General features: G+C 45.7%; 1 protein-coding gene across 4 annotated transcripts; it reads right to left on the reverse strand.

Annotated features, from left to right (window-relative positions):
- Nucleotides 1–10,094: 10,094 nt before the first annotated feature.
- VGLL2 (vestigial like family member 2) lies at nucleotides 10,095–16,444 on the reverse strand. 4 transcript variants are annotated; one of them, XM_061461802.1, is made up of 4 exons: nucleotides 16,233–16,444; nucleotides 13,799–14,090; nucleotides 11,563–12,081; nucleotides 10,095–10,454 (listed from the first exon to the last, which is right to left on the reverse strand). In XM_061461802.1, the coding sequence occupies exons 1-4, from the start codon at nucleotides 16,311–16,313 to the stop codon at nucleotides 10,414–10,416; spliced, it is 933 nt and encodes a 310-aa protein (XP_061317786.1). In that variant the 5' UTR covers nucleotides 16,314–16,444; the 3' UTR covers nucleotides 10,095–10,413. The 4 variants fall into 4 exon arrangements, with proteins under 4 accessions (XP_061317786.1, XP_061317785.1, XP_061317787.1 ...); XM_061461801.1 differs by having other exon boundaries at nucleotides 10,095–10,617; XM_061461803.1 differs by lacking the exon at nucleotides 16,233–16,444 and adding an exon at nucleotides 14,665–15,046 and having other exon boundaries at nucleotides 10,095–10,617.
- Nucleotides 16,445–26,129: the final 9,685 nt, after the last annotated feature.

Consider the following 26,129-nt stretch of genomic DNA (forward strand, 5'->3'; position numbering starts at 1 on the left):
CCTTTCTAATGTTCATCATCCTTGCTTTTTTTTTTTCTTTATCAGGCTGGGTGAAGTGAGATACTTTTCCTTTGGCGATCAGGTCAAAGTCCGTAATAAAATGATATATAAATAATTACTAAGCAAAAGACAGCAATAAGCTTTTGGGAACATTTCATAATGAACAAGTTTGCAAATTCTGCAGAGCTATTCACTGACATCTGTCAGGAGGCTAGAAACGTGCTCTGATTTTATGCAAATATTTGATAATGGGGGACACTAAATAGCTGTAGAGGGACTATGTGGTGGCAGAATGTATACATATTTTAGATGTAACTCCACTGAAATCAAGCTTCAAAAGTTCCTTAAATGGAGATCCAACACAGATGAACAAGAAATATGGGTTCTGGCCATTTTACTCAAACAAGATAGAAATTGAGAGCTTTAGAATTAGGATTCTTCAAAGTCTTTGACAAAGCCTATTCAAGCAGTCTATAATTGCATAAATATTTTTTCTTCATCTACAAATTAGTGTACAAGACAGATTTGCTAATAACAATTGCAGCACTTTGCTATGCTCACCAGACCATGAGTGACAAATTAATGCTGTATAATGTTTCCTTCCTCTTTGAGTGCTGCTTGATTGGTTATACAGCCATTCCTTTCATTTCAATAACCTAAATATGAATGATGTTTACTAACTAGCAGCATGTGGTAGCCAGAAACCAGGAAGATCCCAGTTTTTAGTCTCTGTACCTAGATGACTTCATGTGTGTGCGTAATTCCACTTAACTTAGGAGGACTGCTCAGTCAGCAAGCCACAAACAAAGGTTTTGAAAACTGCAGGACTTCATTTATCTTTTTCTTTAGCAGGAGAAGCTTCCAATCCTGCCAAAATTTTGTTTAGGCAACGCATTTCACATTGTGACTGCATCTGAGATGTGATAACCCATGTCAATTCAGTTTTGAAGAGGTCTGAGATGGGACAGAATCATGCAAGCAGAAATCCAATGTCCACTGATACAATGTCAGCTCTAAGCATTACTCCATTTTCCCTCACTCGTTTCCCTGCCTTAGAGAAGTAAGAATGCCAATGAAACTATTCCACTGTGTTATGGTAAAGCTGAATTTGATGCGTGCAAACATCCATCACCTACATCCACCCATGATGCCACCTGCAAGGAGTTTCTTAATCCCTCACATTTCTGTATCACACTTCTATTTGCACATCTTCCTGATTTCACCTTCTCTATCTCACTGACATGGTGCTTCCTCTCTTTGTTCAAACTCTTCTTGATGATTCACTTTTTACTCATCAACTGTTATTCACTATCAGGAGGACACCTCTTGCCTTCAAGCAGCCAGCCCCTGATGGCAGTTTTCATAGCTGCTTTTGGAGCCAGCAAGGGAGACACACATAACAGGTGATAAGAATGAAAGACCTTTCTAGTGCTTTGATGCTGTGCGAGCACTTTTCAACAATAACTAAAATGTTAGTGTGTTATCAGTGTTGTTTTGGTTGCAAATATAAAATGTAGCACAAGGCGTACTGCTGTGGAGAAAGTAAACTTCAATCCAGAAGTGTCTAAACCTGCCCAAGAAGAGGGGGCATGTGCCCCCAGGTGTTGATCAGGGGATGCCCTAGATAAACCTCTGGGACAGAGCTGCTTATTCTCTCAGGCTCTTCCTTGTTCCTTGATGCCAGCGCAGACACTTGGCAAGATTACTGAGCAACAATGGTGAGCATGCTTCAGGATGTGATACCACACACAACCAATCCACAAGTGCTGGGCTCTCAGATGGCAACAACTGAAGTCTGAGCTGTGCTTGGACAGGCATACCGTGTAGCCTTAGATGTCTTATTTAATCTCTCAGCTGCATCCATATGAATGGATGAAAAACATTTACTCTTACCTATGAATAGTATTTACTGCAACATAATATGAATGCTGTGGTTATTAATTAAAATTTGTAAACGTGAAGAGCCAGGGCAGATGTAATTTATTTACTAAGGCAGCATTTTCAGTGGCATCAATTCTAGATCTGCAGTCTTCAGTCCCCTTGGTCTACAGCAGTTGGTAACACCTGACTACCACTGCATTTCTATTTTTCAGAGTTGCTTGCAAAAGCTTGTGAGCAGGTATACACACTAATGACCAGATCTGTCCAAAACCTGTGTACCTCGTACTTTCCATCTGGGACCATAATCAAGATCCAACAAAGGAAAAAACAATGCTTTATGACAAAAATATTGAGTCCTTTCTGGGTGAAAGATAAAGTTATGGAAAGTCTGTGCATGTAGCTGCTGTTGAGAGATATGCCAGGCTTCAGTGGCATCACTTGCTCATCCCTATGCACCAGAGAGGAAGTGCTCAGCAGTTTGGCATGAGGTATGGGAATGTGGTTGTCAAGAGCTCTGAAGAAAAGCTTAGACAGCCTGAAAAGAGGATTTTTTGAGATACGAAAGGAAAAAGATATGACTGAAAAATATGATGGGGCTGAAAAATAAAGGGTGTCAAGATGAAAGGCAAAAGGTTGTGCAGTTACACCGCTAACACAACGGTTTTCTATTAGTCTCTGTTATCTGCAAAAACTAGTAAGTGGTGGGAACAAGAAACTTAAGTTCACCACAGCCTTGCCTATCAGAGATGCGCAAACAAGAGCCCAGGGCTGAGACTAAATTTGTTGTTCCTCAACTTTCCTGGTATCCTAGATAACAGAGACTAGTAACATCCTCCAGATCACAGGGCTCCTCAAAATTTGTTCCTTCACCACTTTGCACTCTTGCTTCCTACAGCTGTTTCCAGCAGAGAAAGTTTTGCCGTCTATTTGGATTAACTGATGTCTCCAGGTTTTGTCTTTTATTTTCTTCTTTTTCTTTGACATCTGTGGCAAGCGGCCTATGAGGGTTTGGGTCCTCAAGTGTAACTTTGCTGAGCATAGCCTGGTGAAACTGATCCTCTGAGACTCGGTTTTAAGACTATGCAATTTAATAACAACTGTGAAGGAAAGCTTTTTTCTAGACTCATATTTACCTCTTTCTACACAAGCTGACCTAAATTCAGCTACAGTAGACCTGAAAATAGTAGTTATGGAAAACAATGTCTGTAAAATAGCCCTGACAGGTCTGTTAATGATTGAAAAATTCTAATTCACCTTCATTACTTTTAATTGATTATTGAAAGCTTTTCTTACACAAACACACTGGAGTGATTTGCAGGAGCTTGCATACCAGCTGGATTTTTCAAGTGATCATGGCTCTATTTATAATGACACTTGGCACATCCAACTGACATTATGTTTTACCTTTAATAAATAACCAGAAACCCAGTGCATCAAAGCCAAGTGATGATGCCAAAATATTGTCATTATTGCCAATGACATGACTGATGCTGCTGTATAAAGTAACCTTTTTTATAATGTGTTAACTTCTTCAAATGACGTCGTCCATTTGGAGGACGTTCATCACTGCCTTCTATCTTTTACGGTAAGAATGGAGCTGTAAAGCAGCCACTCTATGTTTGGATACCAATCCCTTTTGCAGTGCTGTTGACATAGCTGGATCTTCTATTTCCTGCTTTTTTTTTTTCCCTCTCCTATCTTTCCTGACAGCACAAGTCACTTAGTGCTTCTTAGAGATGAGGCCACTGAAATGCCTTTATTATCCTTAGCGGTATAGTGAGCAACTACTGGATGAAGCCTCTTCATCCATCCTGTAGGAAACTCAGTGGAGTTTCAACATTGTTTGGTAGCATCAAAATCTCATGACTCTGACTGATCTGCTGGTGAATTTCTCTTCACATACCCAATTTTCACACCTTTCCAGGAAGGCTGACAATGTGTAAGTTCTCAGTAATTTCCAGTCACAAATATATACAGTTTTCCTTTATAGAGCAACAGGAGAGGCAGAAGTTTGGGAATCACAGAATTAACCTTTTATGACAATATCTTTTCTCACATCTTCAAATTTCTTCAATCTGACATCACCATATCCCCAAGGATGGAAACCTAGTCACACAGTGCAGCCTTGTGTTTTTCAAGTAGAACCTTGCCAGCTTTGTGCTTTCATCATTTGTCTGCTGGCACAGTCTTTGCTATCTTAAGAGAGGTATCACTGCATAATTTTTGAGTCTGTTGCTTAAAGCACCTAAATCTACCTAAATCTACTAAAACAAAAACTACTGGTCGTGATAAGCCACAGTCGTCAAACACATCTTCTTGCCTATCCCACTCAGAGATGGCTCTTGGCTTTACTGGTAGCATCACCAGTTAGATGCTGTCATTTCTCTTCACAGAAGCAAGCTGGGAAGGAACTGTTGGTCCTACTTCTTGCCAGCATTCAAGGTTAGCATTAAATAATTGATACAGACATAAAAATGGAGGGAAAATGATACATTTAGAAATTCCTTTAAAAGTCTTTGTGCACATAATCATTAGTCTTGCAGCAGTAAGTTTAAGTGGTCACTAAGGGCAGGGTGATATCTTACCAGGGAAAGGGTTTGACCTTATTGTAGCTCAGTTGTCATGCCTGCGTGCACTAGTCATACTGCCACTGAAATGAAGCTTTCCTACTCCTGACTTTTGGGTTGCTCTTTAATTTCTTCAGATATTTTCTCCAGGGAATGCTTTCTGAAATGCCTACCTGTCTCCATATAGAAATTAATTCTATTCTTTGGTTCATTTTTGTATTATTTGATAAGTAAAATACTCGATCTTGATGGAAGCACCACAAGAAAAAGTGGTGACAAAGTGTCTAGAGCTGCAAGTGCTCTATTGCTACCATGTTTGAACAGCTGTGTTTTGGCTCATATCATAGATTCCTGCAACTTCAAACTAGTATATATGTTTCTGGGGCACGAGAAGCAAAAACAGAAATGTGAGCAATCAGATGGCTTTCAGAAGATAGGCCTGTATGTAAAGATGTTGGATTGTGACTAAAAAGGCACAACTGTTACTCTAAGGACTATACAAACATAAAAATTGCAAATTCTGATTGGTTTACATGGTTTTTCTTCGAACTGCAAGAGTAGCAGGTTAAGTGGCAAAGCAAAACAATGATGTGCCTTGCAAAATACACTCCCAAAGTGGGTAAAGAAAACCAAATACAAGCCCCCTCTTAAACACAGGATTTGCATTTTCTTAGCAGAATAAACTCTTTGCCTCGACTCTCTGTACTCTCACTGAAGTGGAGGTCATGGCTAGTGACAACTGGGAGCTGTTCCTGGAGGCTTTCTTGCCTTTTTAGGTTATGAGGGTCTCTGTGTGTTTAAGATAATATGACTGACAGCTCCAGTCCGGCCCCAATTAGCACCCTATAATTTATTAGCTTCTCCTTTCAGATTATGCGCTAACTTCACAAATATTTCAACCACGGAAACAGCAGCTATCAAGTGTCTCTTTCCTGATCCAGCTCACTGGGACTGCAGTTTAATACAAGGAGGGAGCTGTGCAGGTCCGTCAAGAGAGAATAATCATTTGAGTCTGTGTGCAACTGGGGCTGTCGCAGCTCTTTAGGACTTGGCCTGTGGCAAAAAAGGGTTGTTCCCTTGGATGGAGGATTAGGGCTTGGTTCCTGCCACAGGGGTATGGTGCAGGATTGAGGCCAATAGGCTGAGTCTTCTGGACAGGGTCCATGTCCAATTCCATTTATCATAGAAAAATCTGATGCTTCAACTTCATACAAACAGCAGTGATAGGAAAGTCTGTATCCCTCCTAATGTTGCTCTTTGCTCCTCCCAGCTGTAATGTGGGGCCAGAGCAGTATGTGTAGGAAGCGACTGGGTGAGGCAGGAGAACAGATTGGGGGTGAGATGCAGAGTCAGGGCTGAGGACAGATCCTATTTGGTATTTACAGTGCCTTTACCATGAATATAGCTCAGCAACTGGCACATCCCTAAAGAAATGATCCAGTCCCTTGGTCAGCTGTGGTTCTGTGGGCTGCAACCAAGCATGGCCAAGGGAGCTGCTTATGCATGAGTATGATGCCCAGAGGAGTGTACCCTTGCACCCTGCATCCCTGCACTGTGCCCAGGCTCTTCGAGTGCCTTCCGCTTGTCCCACAGGACCGGGTGCAGGGATGTCAGGGGTAGCAGGACAGGGACATGGCACCGCAGTGCCTCTCCATTACTCTCCATTTGCACGCAGAGTTTTGATGCACAGATTATGCCTGGTTAAGGAGGCAGTAGAAGGTGCACTGCAAAGGTAACTTCTTCTGTATGATTTAAGATAGACATGAGCAGGGGAGCCTTGATAGCATGAGACGCTTGTTGGTGCAGTCAGTTTAAAGAATAGTCTTACCATGCTGGGAACGAAATTAACAATAGAGTTCCCACAGCTGTAGTCCCAAAGCTTGGGGGTTGACTGAAGTAAAGCTTTTTTTAAAAAAAAAAAATAATATATTCTTTTACTTTTTTTATTTCTCTTTAACTTTTTCTTTTCTTTTTGTTCTTTATTTTCCTTTTTTTTCCTTTTTTATTTTTCTGCTGCTGAGCAAAAAAGTTGGATTTTGATCTCCTACTTGCATTTCTCTGTGCAAAATTGCCTAGCCTACAAAATAATAAACTCCTCCAAATAATCACAACTTAAGTTTCCTTCCCCTGCTGCAACTGCTCCTCTGGGTGGCAGGCCAGGGAAGCCAGCCAGGACGCCACAATCCCCCAGAGGAGCTGGCTCACCCTTCGGTAATCAAAAGGGCACGTTAATTACAACCCTTGCCCAGAAAAAGATGCATGAGAACTGCCAGTCAGAGTACCCTATTGCATTCAAAGCCATCAGCAGCATTTTCCTCCCTTCCAGGAAGGGACCAACCTTTAAGCCCTTGCTAGAGCTTGTCATGAACCTAAATAGGACTTCAAAGGGAAGGCGAGAAGGGACTGCAGTGCCTCCTGACCCAAGGAGGAGACAGGGCAGATACATTTCCCCAGAGATGGGCAGCACACAGTCTGGGGGAGGTGCCGGCGATTACTCAGGCTCTCTTTCACCCTCCCTGCCTCTTTTCCTCCTGTCCTTTGCTGGGGAATCCTACAGAAAATGCACTGCAAAAGGAGGTGAGAAGTAATCAGTGTTGCCCTAAAGCTCTTCAACATTAGACTGTAACTGCAGGGACACATATATCTACTTATCCAACAGCGCTCAGATGCATTCTTGTATCAGCAGCTACGTTGAAGCAAAACCCTCATCAAAATGAAGTGGAGCCTGAGATGACAAATATTACGTCCCATCCCCACTTCCATACTTCCCTTGACAGATCACTGGTAACCTCAGAGTTCATTTAAATGGTATTCCTACATGCTTTGTTAATTTTCAGTTATTTTCAAGATGAGAAATAAGAGTTTGCAGTGAACATGCCCAGAACTCACTTTGTGAACTCCTACAAACCTCCCTCCCTTGGCAGCAGTAGATACTCTCACAATGCCTGCTACTGCCATGCTCTGCAGATTACACCCCTCTGCTTTTTTTCCCTGGACTCTGCATGAACAGGTTGAGAGCTGTGTTTGCTCGGTTGCCTCAGCTGGGCTCTGTTTATCAGTTGTAGTGAGCAGTCAGAGAGCAAAAGCTGGTGCTAAACTCTGCACGACACTCGGAAAGAGGCAGGAGGAGGATCTGCTCCTCAAGCTGCGGGACTGGGGACTCGCAGCTCTGCTCTTTCTCTGTGTGACAGACAAGACACACAGGTTTCTTTTGTATATCCAGATTTCCTGCAAGCATTCATGATGAAGCAAGTAATAACCTATAATGCAAGGAGGAATAGAACAGACTTCCAAAAAGGCACTGAGGTTGTTTGCACTGTTACTGCCTCAGGAGCTGTGGCTCCAGTCTGCAAAGACTCATGGAAAAGCAGTAATGTAGGTGCTGTGAGTGAGTAGTCACCCTGGAGTCAGAATAACATAGGGTGAGCAAAACTCTGCAAGAATTAGCCAGAATAAGGTATCTGTGTGTTCAGACTGTAGAACATCTGAATAAGGAGCATTTTAAAAAAGTCACTTGCACATCTAACAGCTTGAGCCATGATCTTGACTTTGGTGTTTGGGTGCTTTCACAATACAGCAGCAAAGAAGAGAACAAATGTCAAAACCGATATTCATGTATTCACTGCATAAATTCTCATGCTTCAAAACACTCACAGCCAAAATGAATTGTAAATGCCAATGAAGTAAATGACTGGTTTGTGCTCACATTAATATTTCCAAACATATTTTGGCTGTATTGCCCAGCCCTCCTCATTATGAATTGCACAGGAGAGGTGGAAAAAAAAAGGGAGAAAAAAGAAACAATTGTGGGAAAGCACAATCAATGATAGAGCCAGATCAATGCTTTTTTTTTTTTTTTTAAAGACACAAAAAACCTTTAAAAACAACCTAAAAACCCCACAGGCAAATGCTCACAGAATGACCCTGCTATCTCCAAGCCTCTGCAGCAATAAAGTTAAATGCCATTTTTAGTTACCTTTCTCCTGCAAAGTGTTGCTGTCTTCTTTCTTGATAGAAGCCTCAGAACATTTTTGGTTTAACTGGTAATATAAATTCTGGAGTCCTTCCCTTGCTCTTTACAGATTGTCTGGGCTTTGGCTACTTGGAGGCTGAGGGCAAAATGCTCAGGGGTATGTCTGACTAGAGGAATCATGGCAGTTCACCTCCTGTCATTTGCTGAGTTCTGGCCGGAGATGCTCTGCACACATTGCTCCTTGCCAAGTTATCACAATATTTACTCACACTTCTTCATTGTACTCTTACTATTTTTTCCTGGAAATAGAGTTATTGCTGAGTTGAAATCTAAGAGAAGCAAGTTTGAGTTATTCATAACTCCATTTCTGACACATGGTGACCATTATGCCAGATTATATCAGAGTGTCAGAAGATAAGAATTCTCATCACAGCACGAAAGTCCATTTTCTACTGCTTCTCCTAGTGTCAGAGGATAGCGTTAGAACTCTCCTCTTACATGCATTGAACTTTGTCAGCCTTTGAAGATATTACATTAAGAAAAAAAGAAAAAACCCTCAAAAACAGAGTAGTAGTGTGATCAGATGTTTTGCCTGTAAAAAAGTCAGCTTTGAAGTGACTGTTGCACTGTTTCATTAATTATAAATCACTGTGTAATAGCATCTTAATTTATCAGTGCAATAGCAATGATAAATGCTACATTTCCCTCTTCTACCAGCTTCATCAAGAAACGTCTGTTATTATGGAACAGTCCCTTTTACTTCAGCCCATCTTGGAGATATATCATGCACTAAAATGTAGTACCAAAACAATCCTGTGATTTCTTATCTTTTGTACTTATTCCTGTATTTTTTACTCACTAAGAAAAATATTTTCAACTGCTAGTATTTCTAGCTATCTTTAATGCAAAGTAGTAAAATAACTCACTCCATTCACAAGGCAGGTATTTTTCCTATTTCGTTCTGATGTTTCCACTTTACTTAATTCCTCTTATTTAGCTTTAATTCTTCATAAAAGCACACAGGGTGAAAGAAGGAGATACCTTTAATGCAGCTTTCCTACTGTTAAATAGATATCTCATTCCCCTTTTCAAAAAAACAAAACAACTATTAAAGTGACAAAATGACAACAACAAATAGACAAAGAGAAATATTAGAGGCAACTCAGACCTATTGTCCATCATGTGCCTTTCCTTCTGGTGTTGCCCTAAAAGGCTGTTGGGTTGAGGGAGAGCTGTTCTTCACAGGTTTCCTTCCCTCCCCCGCCTAAAGAGGGCTTTACTTTCACCAGAAAATGTTTCTTGAAGAAAAGAAGAGCACCAAAAAAAACAAAACAAAAAAGCCCACAACCAAACAACTGTGATATATCCAGCACAAGTGTTGTGCCGAACTCTGAGAAGTGCCACCTTGCTTTTCGTCTTTCTGGGGTTTGAGCAGTTGTGTGTGGAACAGCTGCATCGTTGCAAGCCCAGGGCAGGTGGCCCCAGCCAGACGCTTGCCACTCACAGCCGCAAAGCTGAAAAATCTGACCAGTTCCTTGATAGTCCGAAAATGTTTGTGAGTTCCAGTTTCTCCTCATTTCACTTTTCTATGATGGGAAGTAAAAACCCAGTTCAAAACTGCTGAGTGGCTTTTCCATGTCTGCGTTCGAGAAATCATTTTCACCGTCATAAAAAAATATTCACACCACTAAAAAAAACCCCCATGATTTCCTCTGCCCCCTGTACGAAGGCCAGTGGTTTTGCATCACCATCCATGACATCATTTGACTCTTTTAGAGAAGTCTAACTGCAGTTCTGGGTTGGGGTCTGCTTAAATAGAAGTTCAACGTCTTTGGCTCTCGCAAGAGAAGGATTTTCCTCTCCGAAACAAGTCCAAAGTGCCATCGTTGCAATGCCAGGTCCTTTTAAGTCCTGTTGTCTTTCCAAGGGCTGCGGGGCCACGGTGGGCTTGGAAAAGGGCAAAGGGGATGTGAGAGTCTTTGTGTCAGCACATCAGCTCAGAAGAGATCCACCACAGAAGGAGTAACGGCGAGCTGCAAACCAAGATCAGAAGCTGTTACAAACTGACCCGATTTCAGCTGTGAATGCCACCATGTCTATACAGGCAGAGATCTACAGGGGAGAGCCAGGGGAAGAAGAGTGAAGGACAGCTCTAAAACCAGTATAGATCCTTGCTTTTATCCTGAGGCTGCAAACCTGAGAATGGAGAGAAGAAAAAAAGGAAGAGAAGAAAAATAGGTACAGGCATTTAAGGACAGAGAAAGACAAACCACATTTCTGCCAGCTGAGATCAGAGAATCTGTCTGAAGCCTGGGCTCCCCAGAGCTCTGAGAGGATGAGGGGCAAGGAGAAGAGCCTGAGCTAGGCTGGAGACACACACATGTCCCTCCTGCTTGAAGTGAGGCCACCATAAGGAGCTGTTTGTGGCTGTGATAAACAAACTTCAGCATGGAGAACTGTGATCAGAGCGGATTTCCTTGCCTCTGCAGCCACTGACTTCAGACCTGCCATGGCTAGCTATCACCACTGTGAGCACACAGCCTTACTTCAAGGCACCCCACCAGGCGCAGGGTATCATTACTAGGGGAAAACCATTGCCCTTTTTGCTCAGCAAAAGCAATTGTGCTTTTCTCCCAAAACCTGCAAGAACAAAATAAACAAAGTGAAGAGGCGGATCATGAACCTTTGAGGGGTCTAGAAATGACAACAGAATCTGCTGTGGCTGCCCTCTCTCCTGCCTTCAGAGCAACCTATGGGGAAGCCAGGTGGTGACCTTTGCGGTGGTTCAGTCCTGCTCCTTGCTCTCGCTGCTCCAGGCAAGAGCAGGGCCAGGACCAGGACAAGAGTACCTTAGAGCAATCTGTACCTCCAGGGCATGGTTTTGGGTGCCAGAAATTCAAAGGATATTGGGGAGGGTGGGGTGACGTCTTACTCTGCCTGATCCTCCCTCTTCCCATCCTCACTTGCCTGGCCTGAGACTGTGCAGAGGTCATGTATCTCCCATGCGCTTTCCAGTTTATTCTCCCACAGCAGCACCCCAGCTGCCCCACAACAGGAGGTCCTTCCCTACTACTATGGATGGTGTGGAGGCAGGGTGCGACTGAGCCAGTGGACCCAAAGCGACAGAGGGCAGCTCTTTACCTGTGTCTACATTGAGGCTGAGGCTCTGTGCCATTTCCCCCGCTGCATTGGGGAAGGGTCCTGGTGTTGTCCAGGCCGCGGCAGCTCCCGCCTCGCTCTTGCCCAGTTCACAGGGGGGGCTGACCGGTGTGGGCACGGAGCCGGGGGTGAGGCGGTGGGGACGGACAGAGGCGGTGGGCACCAGGAGTGAGCCGTAACGGGGGTCGAAGTGGGGGCCGTAGACCTCGTGCATGGTGGCAGGGCGGGGGTAGGCGGTGCTCTGTGTGCCGATGTAGGGGTGATGATGGTGCTGGTGGTGGTGGTGATGGTGAGCGTGGTGCCAGGGCTCCGGGCCGCCCTGGTGCAGGTGGCCATGCAGGGAGGCGGGTGCGTAGGGGTCTGCAGCGGCAGTGAAGGGCAGCTCGCTGTGAGTGGCAGCAGCCAGGGGGCTGCTCAGGGTGGCCGGGACCGAGGAGGGCTGGTACGTGCTGTTCCAGAAGGATGGCGGGAAGATGCGCTGGCTCATTGGGAAGGAGCCATCTGGGTCAAGGGAGCAGGAGAGAAAGGCAGTAATGAGTACACCCAGCGAGCCCTGATTGCCTTTCTCTAGGGCTCTGCCCCTCTATTATTCTCCCAAACCAGCCTTCATATTCCCTTTACCCGCCCCAAAACTGACAAACACAGGAAATTGCTCCCAACAGCTACAGATTCCTCTGCAGCTAAACATCCAACACACCTAGCCCAGGGTTTATCCATGAAACTGGAATCATTTGCTCCAGGTTTCTCTATGTATGTATTTGGGGAAAAGGCTGTTATCTAAGGTGAGGAAAACATCTTTTCCTCAGTAGTGGAAACTGAGTGAGAGCTATTACACATCACAGCAATGTCCAGGGTTGGACTTTTCTTGTTTGTTTTTGTAGTAATCTTATGCTCACCCTGGCCCTGCCAAGGAAAGCGGCTGCTGTGGGCAGGAGCAGCGTGAGGTGCTACTAAGGGCCAGCCTGAGTTTTCTAAATATCTAGGAGCAATTCCTCATCTATTACACCGGACTAACGCCTGTTTCTTGGGTGTATCATTAACACCTTTTGAAAGCACTGCAGATCTTTGGAGACTAGCAGGGCAAAGGAGAAGGACCCTACATTTTCTTTTCCGGGTAAGCAACATGTGAGATAGACTAGTGATTATTAATAGCACATATAGATGTTATGCATTATTAATTGGGATTAATTGCGCTATCCCTGAGACAGTGACAACTGTCTCCGAGACAAAAACACACTCCTGATACATGTTTGCCAGGGAGATACACCAGCTCTGCGCCCCGGCAGGAGAAGGCAAAGTGGTTCATGACAATCAAAGAACTCTCTTCTCCTGCCATCAATTCCAGCACTGAATAACTTTCATCCATGAAATATTTAAACTACTTTTTCATTCTTAGAAACTACCGGCAGCAATTCATGAAGGGGCTTGGAAACTGGCCTCGGCCGAGTGGGTGGCCCTGAGAGGGATGGTCACCAAAACTGCTCCAGAAGAAAACAAGTGCCTGTCCTAACTGTCTGATGGGTGGAGGGTGGGGAAGGTTATTCCCCTCTGCCCTGGGTACCCCCACAGGCCCATCCAGGGTGAATTGGGCATGGCTATGAAGAGCTGCACATCATCTGCGGCCTTGTCTGCACAGGGCTGCTGCCATGGGCAGGTCTGAAAGCCCTCATTTTCAGAAATTTAGGGTCCTTGTCTCAACTCCAGCAGCAACCAGGGTGGTGACACACGTAGGGTGACAATCTGTTTTTTTAGGAATGAGAAGCTGGTAAGATGGTTCCCACATTTGCTTTTTTTTTGCCTTGTTCCCATTATCGATTATGACTGCGCTAAACTTCAATCTGCCCGGGTCAGCAGGTAAGCCGGTTGCTGCAGCCACGGTGGGGGAGTCCCTCCACCAGGTGAGTCACCGAGTGCGTGTGTTCACACGCTGCGGTGTGAAGGCTATTCAGTTCCCCCACCGCCTCCCAGGCTGCATCTCCCAGGATCACCGCAGCCTGCCGTGACCTGAAGAGGTTGATTCTATTCTTTTTCCCCCCGAAAAGGGCCGTGGAGCTGCTCCCGGTCCCAGGGGCAGCCCGCTGGGGTCCCGCCGCCGGCGAAGGTAAGGAGGGAGAGAGGAGAAGGGAGAGTGGATGCGCGGCGGGGGAAAGAATCGGTGCTGGCCCGGAGGGGACCTCGCCGCCTCTCGGAGCCCTTCCGCGCCGTGCTGCGCCCTCACCCCGCCAGGAGCCGGCGTTCCGCGCTGCCTTTGCGCTGCCGAGCGAGAAGCTGCTGGGCTGGCTGAGCGCCCGGCTGAAGTGCTCGTCCACCACGGTGCTGATGTCCCCCTGGAAGTAGGTGAAGAGGACACAGCGGGAGTTGATGTACTCGGCCTCCGGGGGTCGCTCCTTCTCGGGGCTGCAGTCCTCCTCTTTGATGCTGGCCGCAGGGTGGCTGGAGAAGGAGCTGCTGGCGCTGGCGCTGCTGCCGCTCTCCGGGGCTTCTTGCATTTTGGAGTAAAAGGCGAGTTTCTGGGAGGGGGGGGAGGAAGAAAGGAAGTTAAATATTGCCGGTCAGGCAGCGCAGCGCAACAAGGTACGCTGGCCCTCCCTGTACCAGCCGGAACGCAGCGCCCTGGCCGCTCCCGCGATCTTTCCAACAAGATGCAGAAGCCTGGTCCTCGGCTGTCCGCCGTGCCCCAGCAGCACCCCCTACACCTTGGCTGCCTTTTTGCCCTACCCCGGGGAGGCAGCGAAGGGGCTGCCAAAGGGGCTAAGGGTCCGAGCCCCAGAGGTGCCCACCAGGACGGAGCGGGACAGCAGGCGCGGGTCCCGAGAACGAAGTCCCGCACGAGAAGCACGGTGGAAATTCATGCGGGGCTGCCAAAGGGTCGAGGCAGGGCGTGGGGAGGCGGCGGCCGTCCAGAGCTAGCAGCGGGAGTTAAGAGGGGACCTCGCAAAATCTGCCCCAAAGACTGTCCTGTGACCCAAAGCGGCGAGTAGAAAGGGAGGGGAGAAAAAGAGTGGCAGTCTCAAACACATTTCAGGGTAAAAAAAAGCATTTCCCTGGCCAGCAAGAAGCTCCAGGTATTTCCTAGAAGATTACTCTGTTTTTACTGGATCCCTCTGGGTGGGAAAACAGCGGCAGTTACGAAGTTTATTGGACGTTTCCCATCTTCTCTTTATCCACATTAGCGTGTCTGCAGCTGCCGGGAGTTTCTCAGGAATAAGCGATGGGACCCGGAGCTTGGGCTTGGCCACCGCGGGCAGAGCCGCGGGACGGGCGGCTGGGGAAGCACCGTGGGGACCAGGCAGAGCCTCGGGCCAAAACACACGGGATATTCAATAATGTCACTCCTTCGTGACGACCGCCTTTCCACTTGGCTCCCGGCTCGGCCATTGAGGTAATGATCATCCCCCCAAATAATGTCACGAAGCCGCGTGCCGGGGGGTGATGGAGGGGGCTGATGAGGGAAGAAGCCAAGGTAGGGGAAGACATCATTTGCTATTTGTAACGGGTATTCCGGCCCCGCTGCCAGGCGCTGGAAGTAGCACACAGGCCACTACGCCGTGGGCTGCGCGGAGCAGGACCTCTCGCTCCGGCCCCGGCCCTGCACGGCGGGGGCTGCCGCCCACCCCGGGCCCTGCGTGCTGCTCCCTCTGTCCATCCCTTTCTTTGTTTCGCTGGGGAGGAAGGAGTTAATTTATGGAAGGAATAAGGGGGAATTGAAAAGGAGAAACCCAGAAGGCGAAAGGGAGAGCGGTGTGCAGCAGGTGCAGCAGGGGAAACCAGCCCCGACCCACTCGGGACCGAGCGCTTTCCGCGGAGATCAGTTCCCCGCGCCCGATATGACCGCGGACCCTTCCATTGCAGCTCGGGGCCGATCGCCTCCCTCACGGCCCGGCGGAGCTGCCGGCAGAGCGGCGCTCAGACGCGCCTCCCCGCCACGAAGCGCCCTCGGGTCTCGCAGCTGCCGCCACCGCCGGGAGCCTGGTGGGGTCAGGGGACGGGCCGGGGTCCTCCCGTCGCCGAGCGGGACCCTGGAGAGGGGAGCATCTGCTCGCCCTGACGCACCGCAGGCTTCCTCCCCCACTGCCCAGCCGGGGAAACCCCACAACAGCCCAGCCCATCGCCCCCCCGCCACTTCCAGAGGTAACTCCGGAGCCCCCCTCCAAGGTGGCATCTCTGGCGAAGTGGCTCCCGCCGCTGCGGCCGGGATGCGGCGCGCACGTGTGAGCAGTGCCCCGGGCCCCTCCGCACCGCGGCCATCGCCGCTCCGGGCCGCCGCGCTCGGGTGGACCCAGTCCCGGCAAAAGGCGGGTAGGGGAGGGGGAGTGGGGAAGAAAGTAAAAAAAAAAAAAAAAAAAAAAAAAAAAGAAGAAAAAAATTTCCCTTTAAAGCCACAGCAGGGTTAAATCGCGCTCTCACTCCCGAGGCAGCCCGCAGTCCTTCGGTCGCCGCCGGGGTACGTACCCTGTCGAGCCCCGCGCCAAGGTGGGATGCGGTTCTGCTCTGCTCACCATCGCAGGCTCCCAGATCTTCCGGCCCCTCTCTCCCCCTTTCCCCTCCCCTTCTCCTCTTCCCTTTTTCCTTTTGGTAAGGCCCCAAACGGCCATCCTCCAGACGACACCCCTCCCACCCTCTGCCTCTTCCCCGCTGCCCCCAGCGCGTACCTGGGGATAGGGGCTATAGGCTGCTGCGAAGTAGGGCTGGGGAGGACCGTAGACCTGGTACATAACATCCAGACAGCTCATGGCTAGCCGCCGCCGAGAAGTGTTTTTTCCCTCATCAACTCCTGTTCTGCAGAGTTCTGCAGAGTGGAGCCGTGCTTCGCGGGAGGGAGGTTGCCGGGAGTTAAGAGGCACCACTCACTGGTGGGAGGAGTGAGGGGTGATGAGACCGCGCTCGGCTGGGATGACCTCCCCCCCCCCCCCCCCCCCCCCCCCGCCCTCCTCCCCTGCCTGCCTCCCTCCCTATACCGCCGCTCCCTCCCGCAAAAGCTGCGGGGCCGAAGGGACTTCGTGCCCTCCGGGGGAACGTCAGCCCTGCGCCCGGCGGGTGGCAGGGGTGGGGGGAGCCGGGGACAACCCCCTCCTGCAGCTGGGGCTGCCCGGGAGCAGCGGTACGGGAGGTGCGGGGGGAACTTTTGTATCCGGGAGGAACCCACCGGCGGCGAAGAGCCGGAGGGGCCCGGGGAGGGTCGGCGAGGCAGCCCCTATCTCTGCGCTGCACTTCCTTTCCTTTCGTTTCATTTCATTTCATTTCATTTCATTTCATTTCATTTCATTTCATTTCATTTCATTTTACATTTCATTTCATTTTTCATTTCATTTTATTTCATTTCTTTATTTCATTTCATTCTCACCACGTACGGTGCCGTTGCTGCCCCGCTGCCGGGATGCCCCTGCTGTCCTCCGCGTTGTGGGTCCCCGCTGCCGACCGGGAGGAAGTGGGGCTCTGGGAGAGGCAGGGGTCTCCCTAAATCCCACCGAGTCCTGGGACCCGCGGGAAATGCCACCGCCAAGGCCTGATGAGCCGAAGAAGGAAAACTCAGTTGCTTCCGAGGAGGAATCTCCCCAGAAACTTTGAATCATTACAAATTCCGGGAACCGCAATGCTTTTGCATTTAAGAGAAACTAAACCAACGCCGAGGGGAAAGGCACGTGAAAAGAGCAAGTTACCGTGAAGGTAAACTGGATTTACTCGCTAGCTTTCTGCAGAGTACGACACATAGAGGTTTAAACAGGTGAATGTGTCTGAACTATTCACGTTGATGGAGATGCACAGGAGGTAGATCGGTCTCTAGGAGGGGTGCGAGTTCTCATTTCAATATAAATTCTTTGAAACGTCCAGCTCCATGGTACGGGTCACACCTACTGTGAGAAGCGACGCGTTTTAAAGTGCATTCTAAGCATTTACAGTAAAGCAAAATAATACAGACAGTATGAGAGAAAGAGTATTACTTGCTTTTCCAATGCTGGCTATTTACAAAACTATGGGAATAAAACTGAAAAGAATGAACACTGAATTAAGCCCTGGAAAATCTTTACATGATTTTTAGCAGAGAATCCTTATAATTAAAAATTACTCTTTGACTCTATTTTATTTCCCCCAAAATGTAATTTTTTGTATTCCAAGTTCTAGGAATTGTTCTGAATGCCTGTCCTTCACCAAAACCGGATTTCAGGACCTAATGATCATATTTCATTTTGTTCCGCACTAGGTGCAAGGTTTAAAATTCATATTTAAACATCACACACACCACCCCCACCTCCGGCCCCTTCTTGTTTGGTAAATTTACTTTTTCTACTGCATTATGCCCTGGAATGCCATGGCTGTGGGGCTCAGCCCCAGTCCCTCTCCTTTCCCCACCAGGGCAAATTTTGTCTGTGCTCAAGAAGAAAATAAGGGGGGGGGGGGGGAGGGGAAAGAACGGTTGGTATTAGGCCTTAAAAAAAGAAATGTGCCTCATACTCTATCATTTTAGCTCTCCTGAGCAGCAAGTGGATAACCATGGTACAGAGGACTCGCACTGTGGCTGGCATCCAAAATAAGGCAGTCAGCTGAAGAATAACCCTCCACTCCTTGCAGTGAGGGACGGAGGGACCTCACCTAGGACACTGGGACCTTGCTTCTCCTGCATGTCCCTGATCCTGAGAGGTAGGGAGTTTTCCCACCTCACAGAAACCTGTGCCTCTGTCAAAGGTAACAGTACTGTGCAGCATACCAAAAAAAAAAGCCCATTTCTCAGAAGGTGAGTCTATGAACACATACTACAAAGACACAACATACTTCCCCTCCCTTCTCCAATCACTGCAACAGCAAAGGCAGGATCTGATACTCACCAAGGCTGAAGGTTTGCTTCTTGTGAAGAACAACATGAAGTGGAACAGCAACATGGGCAGCTAGGTGCTGTGATACAGCAGATGGTCTGGCTTGTGTCCCCTGGAGAATCAGTCTGTGAGGGCTGAATTTAGGGGTCTTACAGAATTTCAAGTATACATTAGGGGAATCAGGTCTAATGTGGCTTGGTATGAATTCAGTTTCTTTTATAAACAGCTGCTTGACTGTAAAACTGTCCAGCATAAGACACAAGCAAATTCCAGTGCCTGAATGCAGAGCAGTCTAACATTCATGCAAAAGTGTTGGTGTGGTTTTGCCTTCTCTGTGAAATCAGCCCTGGTATAGGAAATTATCCTGGAAACCAAGGTCTAGGAAATTGTCTTGGAAACTAAGGTCAGAAACTATATTTACTAATGATCTCACTGCATATTTACAATTATATAGAAATAGTTTTTCTTGGTCCTAACTAAAGAATTTTAGGTGGGTTGAGTCACACAAGAAACTACAAAGGCTTGGGAAAAAACAGCTGAGATGTATCAGAGAGAAAATTATGACAGCAATGAAGGAAAGCACACTTTTAGGAAGGACGTGTTAAGAATTGGCTGTGTACTATTAAAACACTGGCATGGGCTTACTCCAGCTATCATACACTGGTAATGTTCACAGCAGAAATGCAGAAAGAAAATCTTGTTAGGAATAAAGAATGATGGGTTCTGAATAAACAGTGAGATGCAGAAAGTTACAACTCGCCTCTGAAAATGTTCTTATAAAGAAAGTCAATGCTACCTCCTAACTAAGCTGAAACCTTTCACAAAAGAAGAACTGGGTATTACCATGAATGGCTTCACTAGACAAGCAAACACATCATCAAACAAAACATCCACATTCAGAAAGACTGGGACAAAAAAGTCATGGAAACATGATAGCACCGGCCATATTTGTTGCTCACCTTCCCTGGAAATCCTATATCCAGTGCCAGCCTGCCAGCGCCCAGGGTGCAAAAGCTTGAGCAGTGAACACCATATTCAATAAAAGGATTAAGCATTTTTTAGCCAGAAGGGACCCTCATGGTGTTGATAATACACTTTTTTAGAAGCCCAGGGAGACTTGTGCTGTTTCCAGAAAGGTACACTTTCCCAACTGAAAGATACAAGGAAGTGGATGGAGAATCCAGCCCTTGCTGCAGACTTTTGCTGCTGTGCTCAGCTGCTTTCAGTTGTCCTCACTTCCAGCTTGAGCTGGGCTGGCTTTGGTTTCCAGCTGTTTATATAATGCCTTACTTCATTTAGCCAAACAGTCTTTTTGTATGTAATATTTTCTCCTATGAAACTTATTTTATTCCACATAATAATCTTTCTTTTTCTCTTTCAGCCAAGACAGATATAGATCTTTGATTTTCTACAGCAATTTCTCCAGTCCTCATATAATGTTTGCACCTTTTTTCTTTGCACCCTGTGCAATTTTTCAACATTGTTTTAAAAATATTGATACAAGAACATGATATTATTCCAAGATGTCTTTTGCTGAAGGTATACACAAGGTAAAATACCTTCTTAGCAACTGGTGCTCACAGCAGTCGGATTTTTTTGCTACAACACAATTTTAAAGACACATCATGCTGACGTGCTTTCCCGCTGTGATCACTACAGTATTTGCAGGATCACTACTATGAGTTGGTAAAAACCATGGACTGCTCAATGGTGTGGAGCTGATGGTACAGGCATGTTTCTGGCAGTTCTGGGCACTTGCATAGATGACTCAGGTTGCAAGTAACCAAGCTGAAAGCTTTGGTGATTCCATGCAAGCTTATGACATCTGCTCATGACCCCTTTTAGAGTCATCCTTTCCAAGACCCTATCCATCACCTACCTTCCTTAGTTCTAGAAGTGTAATGTTGCAAACAGCTCCATTCATGTGCTGTTTGCTCTTGAGAGTGCCAAGAGACTTAGCAATAGACTCAGATCTTTCCATATTTCCTTTCCATATTTCCTTTCCACCTCCTACCCTACTCACCACTCTTCTTGCCCCTATGTTATTTATAAAATTTATTGCTGTGATTTTATATCAACCTTTAAGCTACCAATGAACATCTTGCACACTTCACAAACTAGCTAATATGAATACTCCTGTATAATGTTCATATACTATACTCCTATATAGCAGTATTTATACTCCTAGATGCTAAAGATTTTCTATTGACTCCAGTTTCTTGCAATCTTTGTCCATTTGCTGTGTGCATCATTTACACTGTGCAGTGCCCCCTCTAGGAAACAATAACCAGTTTCACAAGACTTCCTACTTCCACTGTCTGTTTTATTCTCTAAAGCCTTAACCTCTCTGTAGAATTCAGCACATACTTAACTTCCAGATGAATGCACTACTTGTAGGTTTACTTGGATCAAATTTGGCTGAAATGAATTGAGATCAATGTTGCTGTCCTTCTTTCTTATCTTGTCAGTCTTTGTGCTTTGTCTCTCTAAAAGCTTTTTGGTTTTTTAGGGCTTGGCAACTGTTTCCATGGTGTTCCCAGGGCTGATTTTGAGGTGTAGCTTCTAGGTTTAAATTGATGCAGAAGACTTAAGGCTCAAGAGCTTCTGGCTTGGTAGTTTTCATGGACACTGTATTAACTGAAATTAAAGATAAAAATAGGTATGGTAAAATAGCACGAGACATATGTCACTAATTTCCGTGTCTCCTTAGCTGTCCTGAGGAACCCAATTTTATTTTGTTTCTAATTTTCAACCTCAGAGATCTTGCACAGTTAATTGTAATCTCCCCTTTCCTCTTTTCCTTTTTTTGTCTTTCCCCTTTTCCCTTTTCCCTTTTCCCCTTTCCTTTCCTTTCCTTTCCTTCACTTTCCTTTCCTTTCCTTTCCTTCACTTTCCTCCCCTTTTTCCCTGTGTCTCAAAGAATTAACTGGTAGCTGCTAATTAATCACATGTACAGACACTATTTGGTGTGCGTTTGTACATGTGACAACACGTCTACTCCAGTGACACGCTCTGCAGCAGCTGGAATGTACGGGGTGATTTTTGCTCCATGATGTATTTCCAGGGGAGCCACAGCCCGACTGAGGGTGCAGCATCTGGCGTGTGTCACTCACCCGTCCTACCCAACCCTTACGGGCTGGGCCATCACCTGTCTCTCTGCTACTGATCGCGGCAGATGAAGAGATCACTATGCAAGGCTGGAAGGGAAACCTAGAGCTGTCATGAGGGAATATATTAGCGTGTATGAGAACACACTGAACACACTGAATTTAGGGCTTGATTTTTCAATATGAAAGCATATGGAAGTTTTTTCATGTATTGGCATAGGAACAGGCAGTTTTGCCCTCAGAGGTAGAGTTGGCTGCTTGTCTGATGTTGCGGCACGTTTAGATCTGAGATGAATCACTCTGCACCTCTTTTCTCCCCTCAGCCCTGAACCACCAGAGTTCTGAGTTGGCTTGTTCTGAGATTCGTTCACCAAGACACTCTACAGAAATATTTGTGTTTGTATATAAGATATGTAATACATATTTCCTCTGTGCTCAGAACAGAGAGGCAATTTCAGACAAAATGTACCTTAACAATCATCCACAAGCACACAATTGTTGGGTTTTTTTGTTTTACTGTACTTTATTTTATTGTTATAATATAAAAGTAGAAATAAGCTCTGAGCTCCATCAAACTGAAGCACCAGCCCTAACAATGTAGGCACTAAATTCTTGATATAATTGTGATATGTAGATCTTCTGAAATATCCAGTCTTTGTGATTTTGATGGCACATGCTTTGTTTGAAAAAAGAAAGTGGTTTTATGTGAAGGCCTTAATTACTGTAAATGCTTTAATTTCAGAAGCATCTTTCTCCTTTTGTAGAAAATATTCAGACAGGGAGGTAGGTGGCAGAGAAAGACTGCAGCTTGAGACAGTAAGCGGCTTGATGCAAAGACATGAGACGAGCGGGTTTTTAATAGAGCACAAACAGGGAAGGTGCATGCTTTTCTGTCTGTATAGACTTCCATATAATACCAGCAATATGAAGCTGAGGTAAGGAAAAGAAAGACTCTCATTTACTTCCATGATTAAGTCTTCCTCAAGTATACACTTTTGTTGTTCAGATGGGCAATATTGTATCACACTTCACACAGGACAGTTGTACTTTTTAAAGGAGGATCTTTTCTCATGCTGAGGTAGGAACTTTCCTGAGTTGCAGTGTTTTACATGTACATATAAATCAGTCAGTGAGCTGGCACAGGAGGTTAAGAGCCATTGATTTAGAGAACATAAGCCATTGCATACTTCTCCATGATTATGCTTTCTTCCTTAAAGAAGGCTTGCATGCATTAAAGAAATTCTGGTCTACTGAGTTAAATTGTTGGAGATACTATCTTAACAAATCAAGTTATTGACATAAAGATCCAGTTCATATATCAAGGTAAGAGAATGCAACTTTCATTTCAAAGATACCCTAATTGAGGAAAACTTCAAAAAGTACTTTGAAATTTCTGTTGAGGTACTGTATTAGCTGGTAAGAGCAAAGCACATGGGGTGACAAATACCTGGCATTGCTGCTTCACAAGAAATGAATAGGCAGAACTTGATTTAGGCTCAGAATTTGGCACAAGTTTTTTTAATAACAGCTTTCAGAAGTTGATTTTTACTCAAGCAGTTTGCTGCTCAGATAGAGGATGGTTTATTGTAGAAGAGGGAATAAAAGCTAAGTGGAATGGGAAGGCAGCTCTAAGCTATTCCTTTGTCCCTGGCTGTTGAAATAATACAATAGCTGCATTAAATAAACTGGTTTGTCTGTCATTAAGGCATAAAATTTTGTTATACTGCTAGTCACAGGGACAATTTTATCAGTCTGTGTGACTCTTGTCCTGATCTACTCCTCTACTTCCAAACTGGGAATAGACTGGGATTTGGCTTTACTGATTTTGCTGTGTAGGGGTGCTGCTGCCTCTGGGATCCCTCGTGCACCTTCCTGGGGCAGGATGGTAGCCGTTTGCAGAGCAGTTGAAGATAATAATTTGCAGCTGAGGGTGATTTCCAGGTGTATCAGAAACAGGCAAGAAAAGGCTGTTGGGAAAAGCCTGCCATCAACTCTACACTCCAGAGGAAGAGCAGGAGCCTCAGGAATCCTTGACAGCTTCTTCCTCTCCCACACACCCTGTGCTGTGTCCCAGCCTTCTGCACTCCTAAGGACAGAAGCTTGTCTTTCAGTATGCTGTGTCTTTCCAGCCAGCACGTGTCAAGCCATATTTCAGTCTCTCGCCTTCCAGCACCAAGCAAACTCCACAGTCCTCGCATTCCCACAGCACCCCGCTCCTGCCTCTTCCCATATGGAGCTCAGCTTGCAGACATGATCCAGGGAAACCACACACAGATTAATGGGTGTTGTGCTCTTTGCCAGGTGAGCATCCTCTCCCAGGATAGGGCAACTTTCATTATTCAGCAAAACACACTCAGATGCCACTGACCTGCAAGTGCTGTGTTACAAGCCAGTGTTTCAGAAGATGTCTTAGAACCTCTTTGCCCTTATGGTTTCCCTGGCCAGGTAGTCTATGTATAGTGCTTCTCTTCTTCTGGCAGCCAATTTGGGCTGTGTGTCCTGCTCTTCACTGGAACTTCAGAGGTTGGCTGCCAGTTCTTTTTTGTGTTACTTTTGCACATTACCCTGGCACAGTATCAGAAGTCAGTTGCCCCATAGAAGCAGAGTAGCGTTCTCCTTTTGGCCCAGTCCAAAGACCAGTGAATTCCTGCAGCTCACTGGAAAAACAAGCATCCTTCCTTCAGTTCCAGCAGCATCCTAAAAACGACTGCCCCGTGGCACCCTTCTGCACACTTCTGTTATTTGAGAAAAGCAAGATGACTCCTGCTCCATGAATTGTATCAGTGTTAATCTTCTAAATCAGTGATGCTGCCTCGCAGCTTTTACATAGATGAGAGAAAGCTGGCACAAGGGTAAAATGAACTTTCCAAAGGGTATTCAGGGCATCCCAAGACTGCATGTTTTCATCCAAGTAATTACATGTGCTTATTCAGAATCATGTTTTCTTCTGCATCTGGGACAGTACATGCTAAAGAACTGGTTACATACTAGAAACACTAAACAGAAAAAAAATGACATCATCCTTATCCACTTTGTAAAAAGGCAACTATATCTAAGTCAACACATCTTTTTTTCTTCAACTATGTTCCCCTACACTCACTATTTACCTTAAAATGTAAGCCTGTATAAGTTTATCAATACAGAGTCAAGCCTTTTGCTTTTCAGAAACAATAAAAATTATTTAAAATGTATATGAAAACATGCACAAAATATATACAGTGGTTTTCACACTGAAGAACCTCAAATGCTTTGGAAATTGTAGTTTACAACAGCTAGACTGTTTCTAAAAATACTATTTATCCATTTGTTATCTATCTCTCTATCTACCTACCTATCTACCAAGCTACTAGCCTATTATACAAATTTCTCACGATCATCAGACACCTTAGCAGAGGGAAAGAGATTTCATGAAAAGGGAAGGTCGAGCACCTAATATCTAGAAGCCAAGCATTCAGGTCTAAAAGATATGATGGGGGAGCTTCTAAACTGGGGACTGGAAAGAGCACTTTGGCTTACTGGGGCTGAGCAGCCTGAAAGCTAATATGCAGCAGATTCATAGAATCATAGAATAGTTAGGGTTGGAAAGGACCTTAAGATCATCTAGTTCCAAGCCCCCTGCCATGGGCAGGGACACCTCACACTAAATCATGTCACCAAGGCTCTGTCCAACGTGTTGAAAACAATTTGTCCCAGTATTGATCCCTGGGGTGCACCATTAGTCACTGTTTTCAGACACTGCTGATAACAACCCTATGATCCCAGCAGTTCAGTCAGTTTTCAGCCCACCTCACTGACCTTTTACCTAGCCTGTATTTTACTATTTTTTCTATAGGGATGTTAATGGACACAGGGTCAAAGCATTGCTAAAGTTGAGATAAACAACTTCCACTGTCCTCCCCTCATCCACCAAGCCACTCATCACTGAAGTCTATCAGATCAGTCAGGCATGAATTCCCCTTCATAACTGTATGATGGCTAGTCCCCATTACCTTTCTGTCCCTCATGTCAGGAAATTATTTCCAGGAGGATTTATCTCTATTACCTTCCTTGTATCGAGGTAAGGCTGACAAGCTTCTGGTTCCCCAAATCCTCCTTCTTGCCCTTTCTAAATATAAGATTGATCATGTAGCCATGGGTGCATATTCTCCCTATTCTTAGCTCTTTTTGTCTTCTGCATATCTAAAGTGCATGTAAATTCTAAATTCTTCTTAATTCAGACACTATAGCTATTATTTGTTTAGAACAACTTACAACAATGAAACTTGAATCGTTATACCAAGATCTATTATTCAACCAGTCTCAGACACTTAGAACAAGATTCACCTCTGATCTCTTTTAGGTATCCGTAACACTTCCAGTTTGCTGTTGTCTTTTGTGGAAGTGCTTGGCCCAAAGCTAAACCATTAATTTTCCACAGCTTCACAGAGTTAATATGTTTCTTTCCCCACCTGTCGTGGTTTAAGCCCAGCCCATAACTCAGAATCACGCAGCCGCCCACTCACTCCCCACCTTGTTATTTCCCTTATCATTGTTATTATTGGTGGTAGCAGCAGTAGTTTTGTGTTATACCTTAGTTACCAGACTGTTCCTGCTGAACCTAGGACATCACCCTACCTGCCTTTTTTTTTAA

This window comes from Pezoporus flaviventris, unplaced genomic scaffold (genome assembly GCF_033815535.1).
Source record: "Pezoporus flaviventris isolate CSIRO_AGI_PZ_B2104156 unplaced genomic scaffold, CSIRO_AGI_Pfla_v1 ptg000031l, whole genome shotgun sequence".
In the NCBI taxonomy this organism is placed as follows: domain Eukaryota; kingdom Metazoa; phylum Chordata; class Aves; order Psittaciformes; family Psittacidae; genus Pezoporus; species Pezoporus flaviventris.

Bases quoted from the DNA above. Each gene is read 5' to 3' on its own strand.
- VGLL2 (XM_061461801.1), bottom strand. From the start codon at position 16,313: ATGAGCTGTCTGGATGTTATGTACCAGGTCTACGGTCCTCCCCAGCCC. The intron at 12,082-13,798 runs GTGAGGGCGCAG...CCCTTGACCCAG, and splicing joins GAACGCCGGCTCCTGGCGGG to ATGGCTCCTTCCCAATGAGC. The intron at 10,618-11,562 runs GTAAAGAGCTGC...CTCCATTCTCAG, and splicing joins CAGCCTCAATGTAGACACAG to GTTTGCAGCCTCAGGATAAA.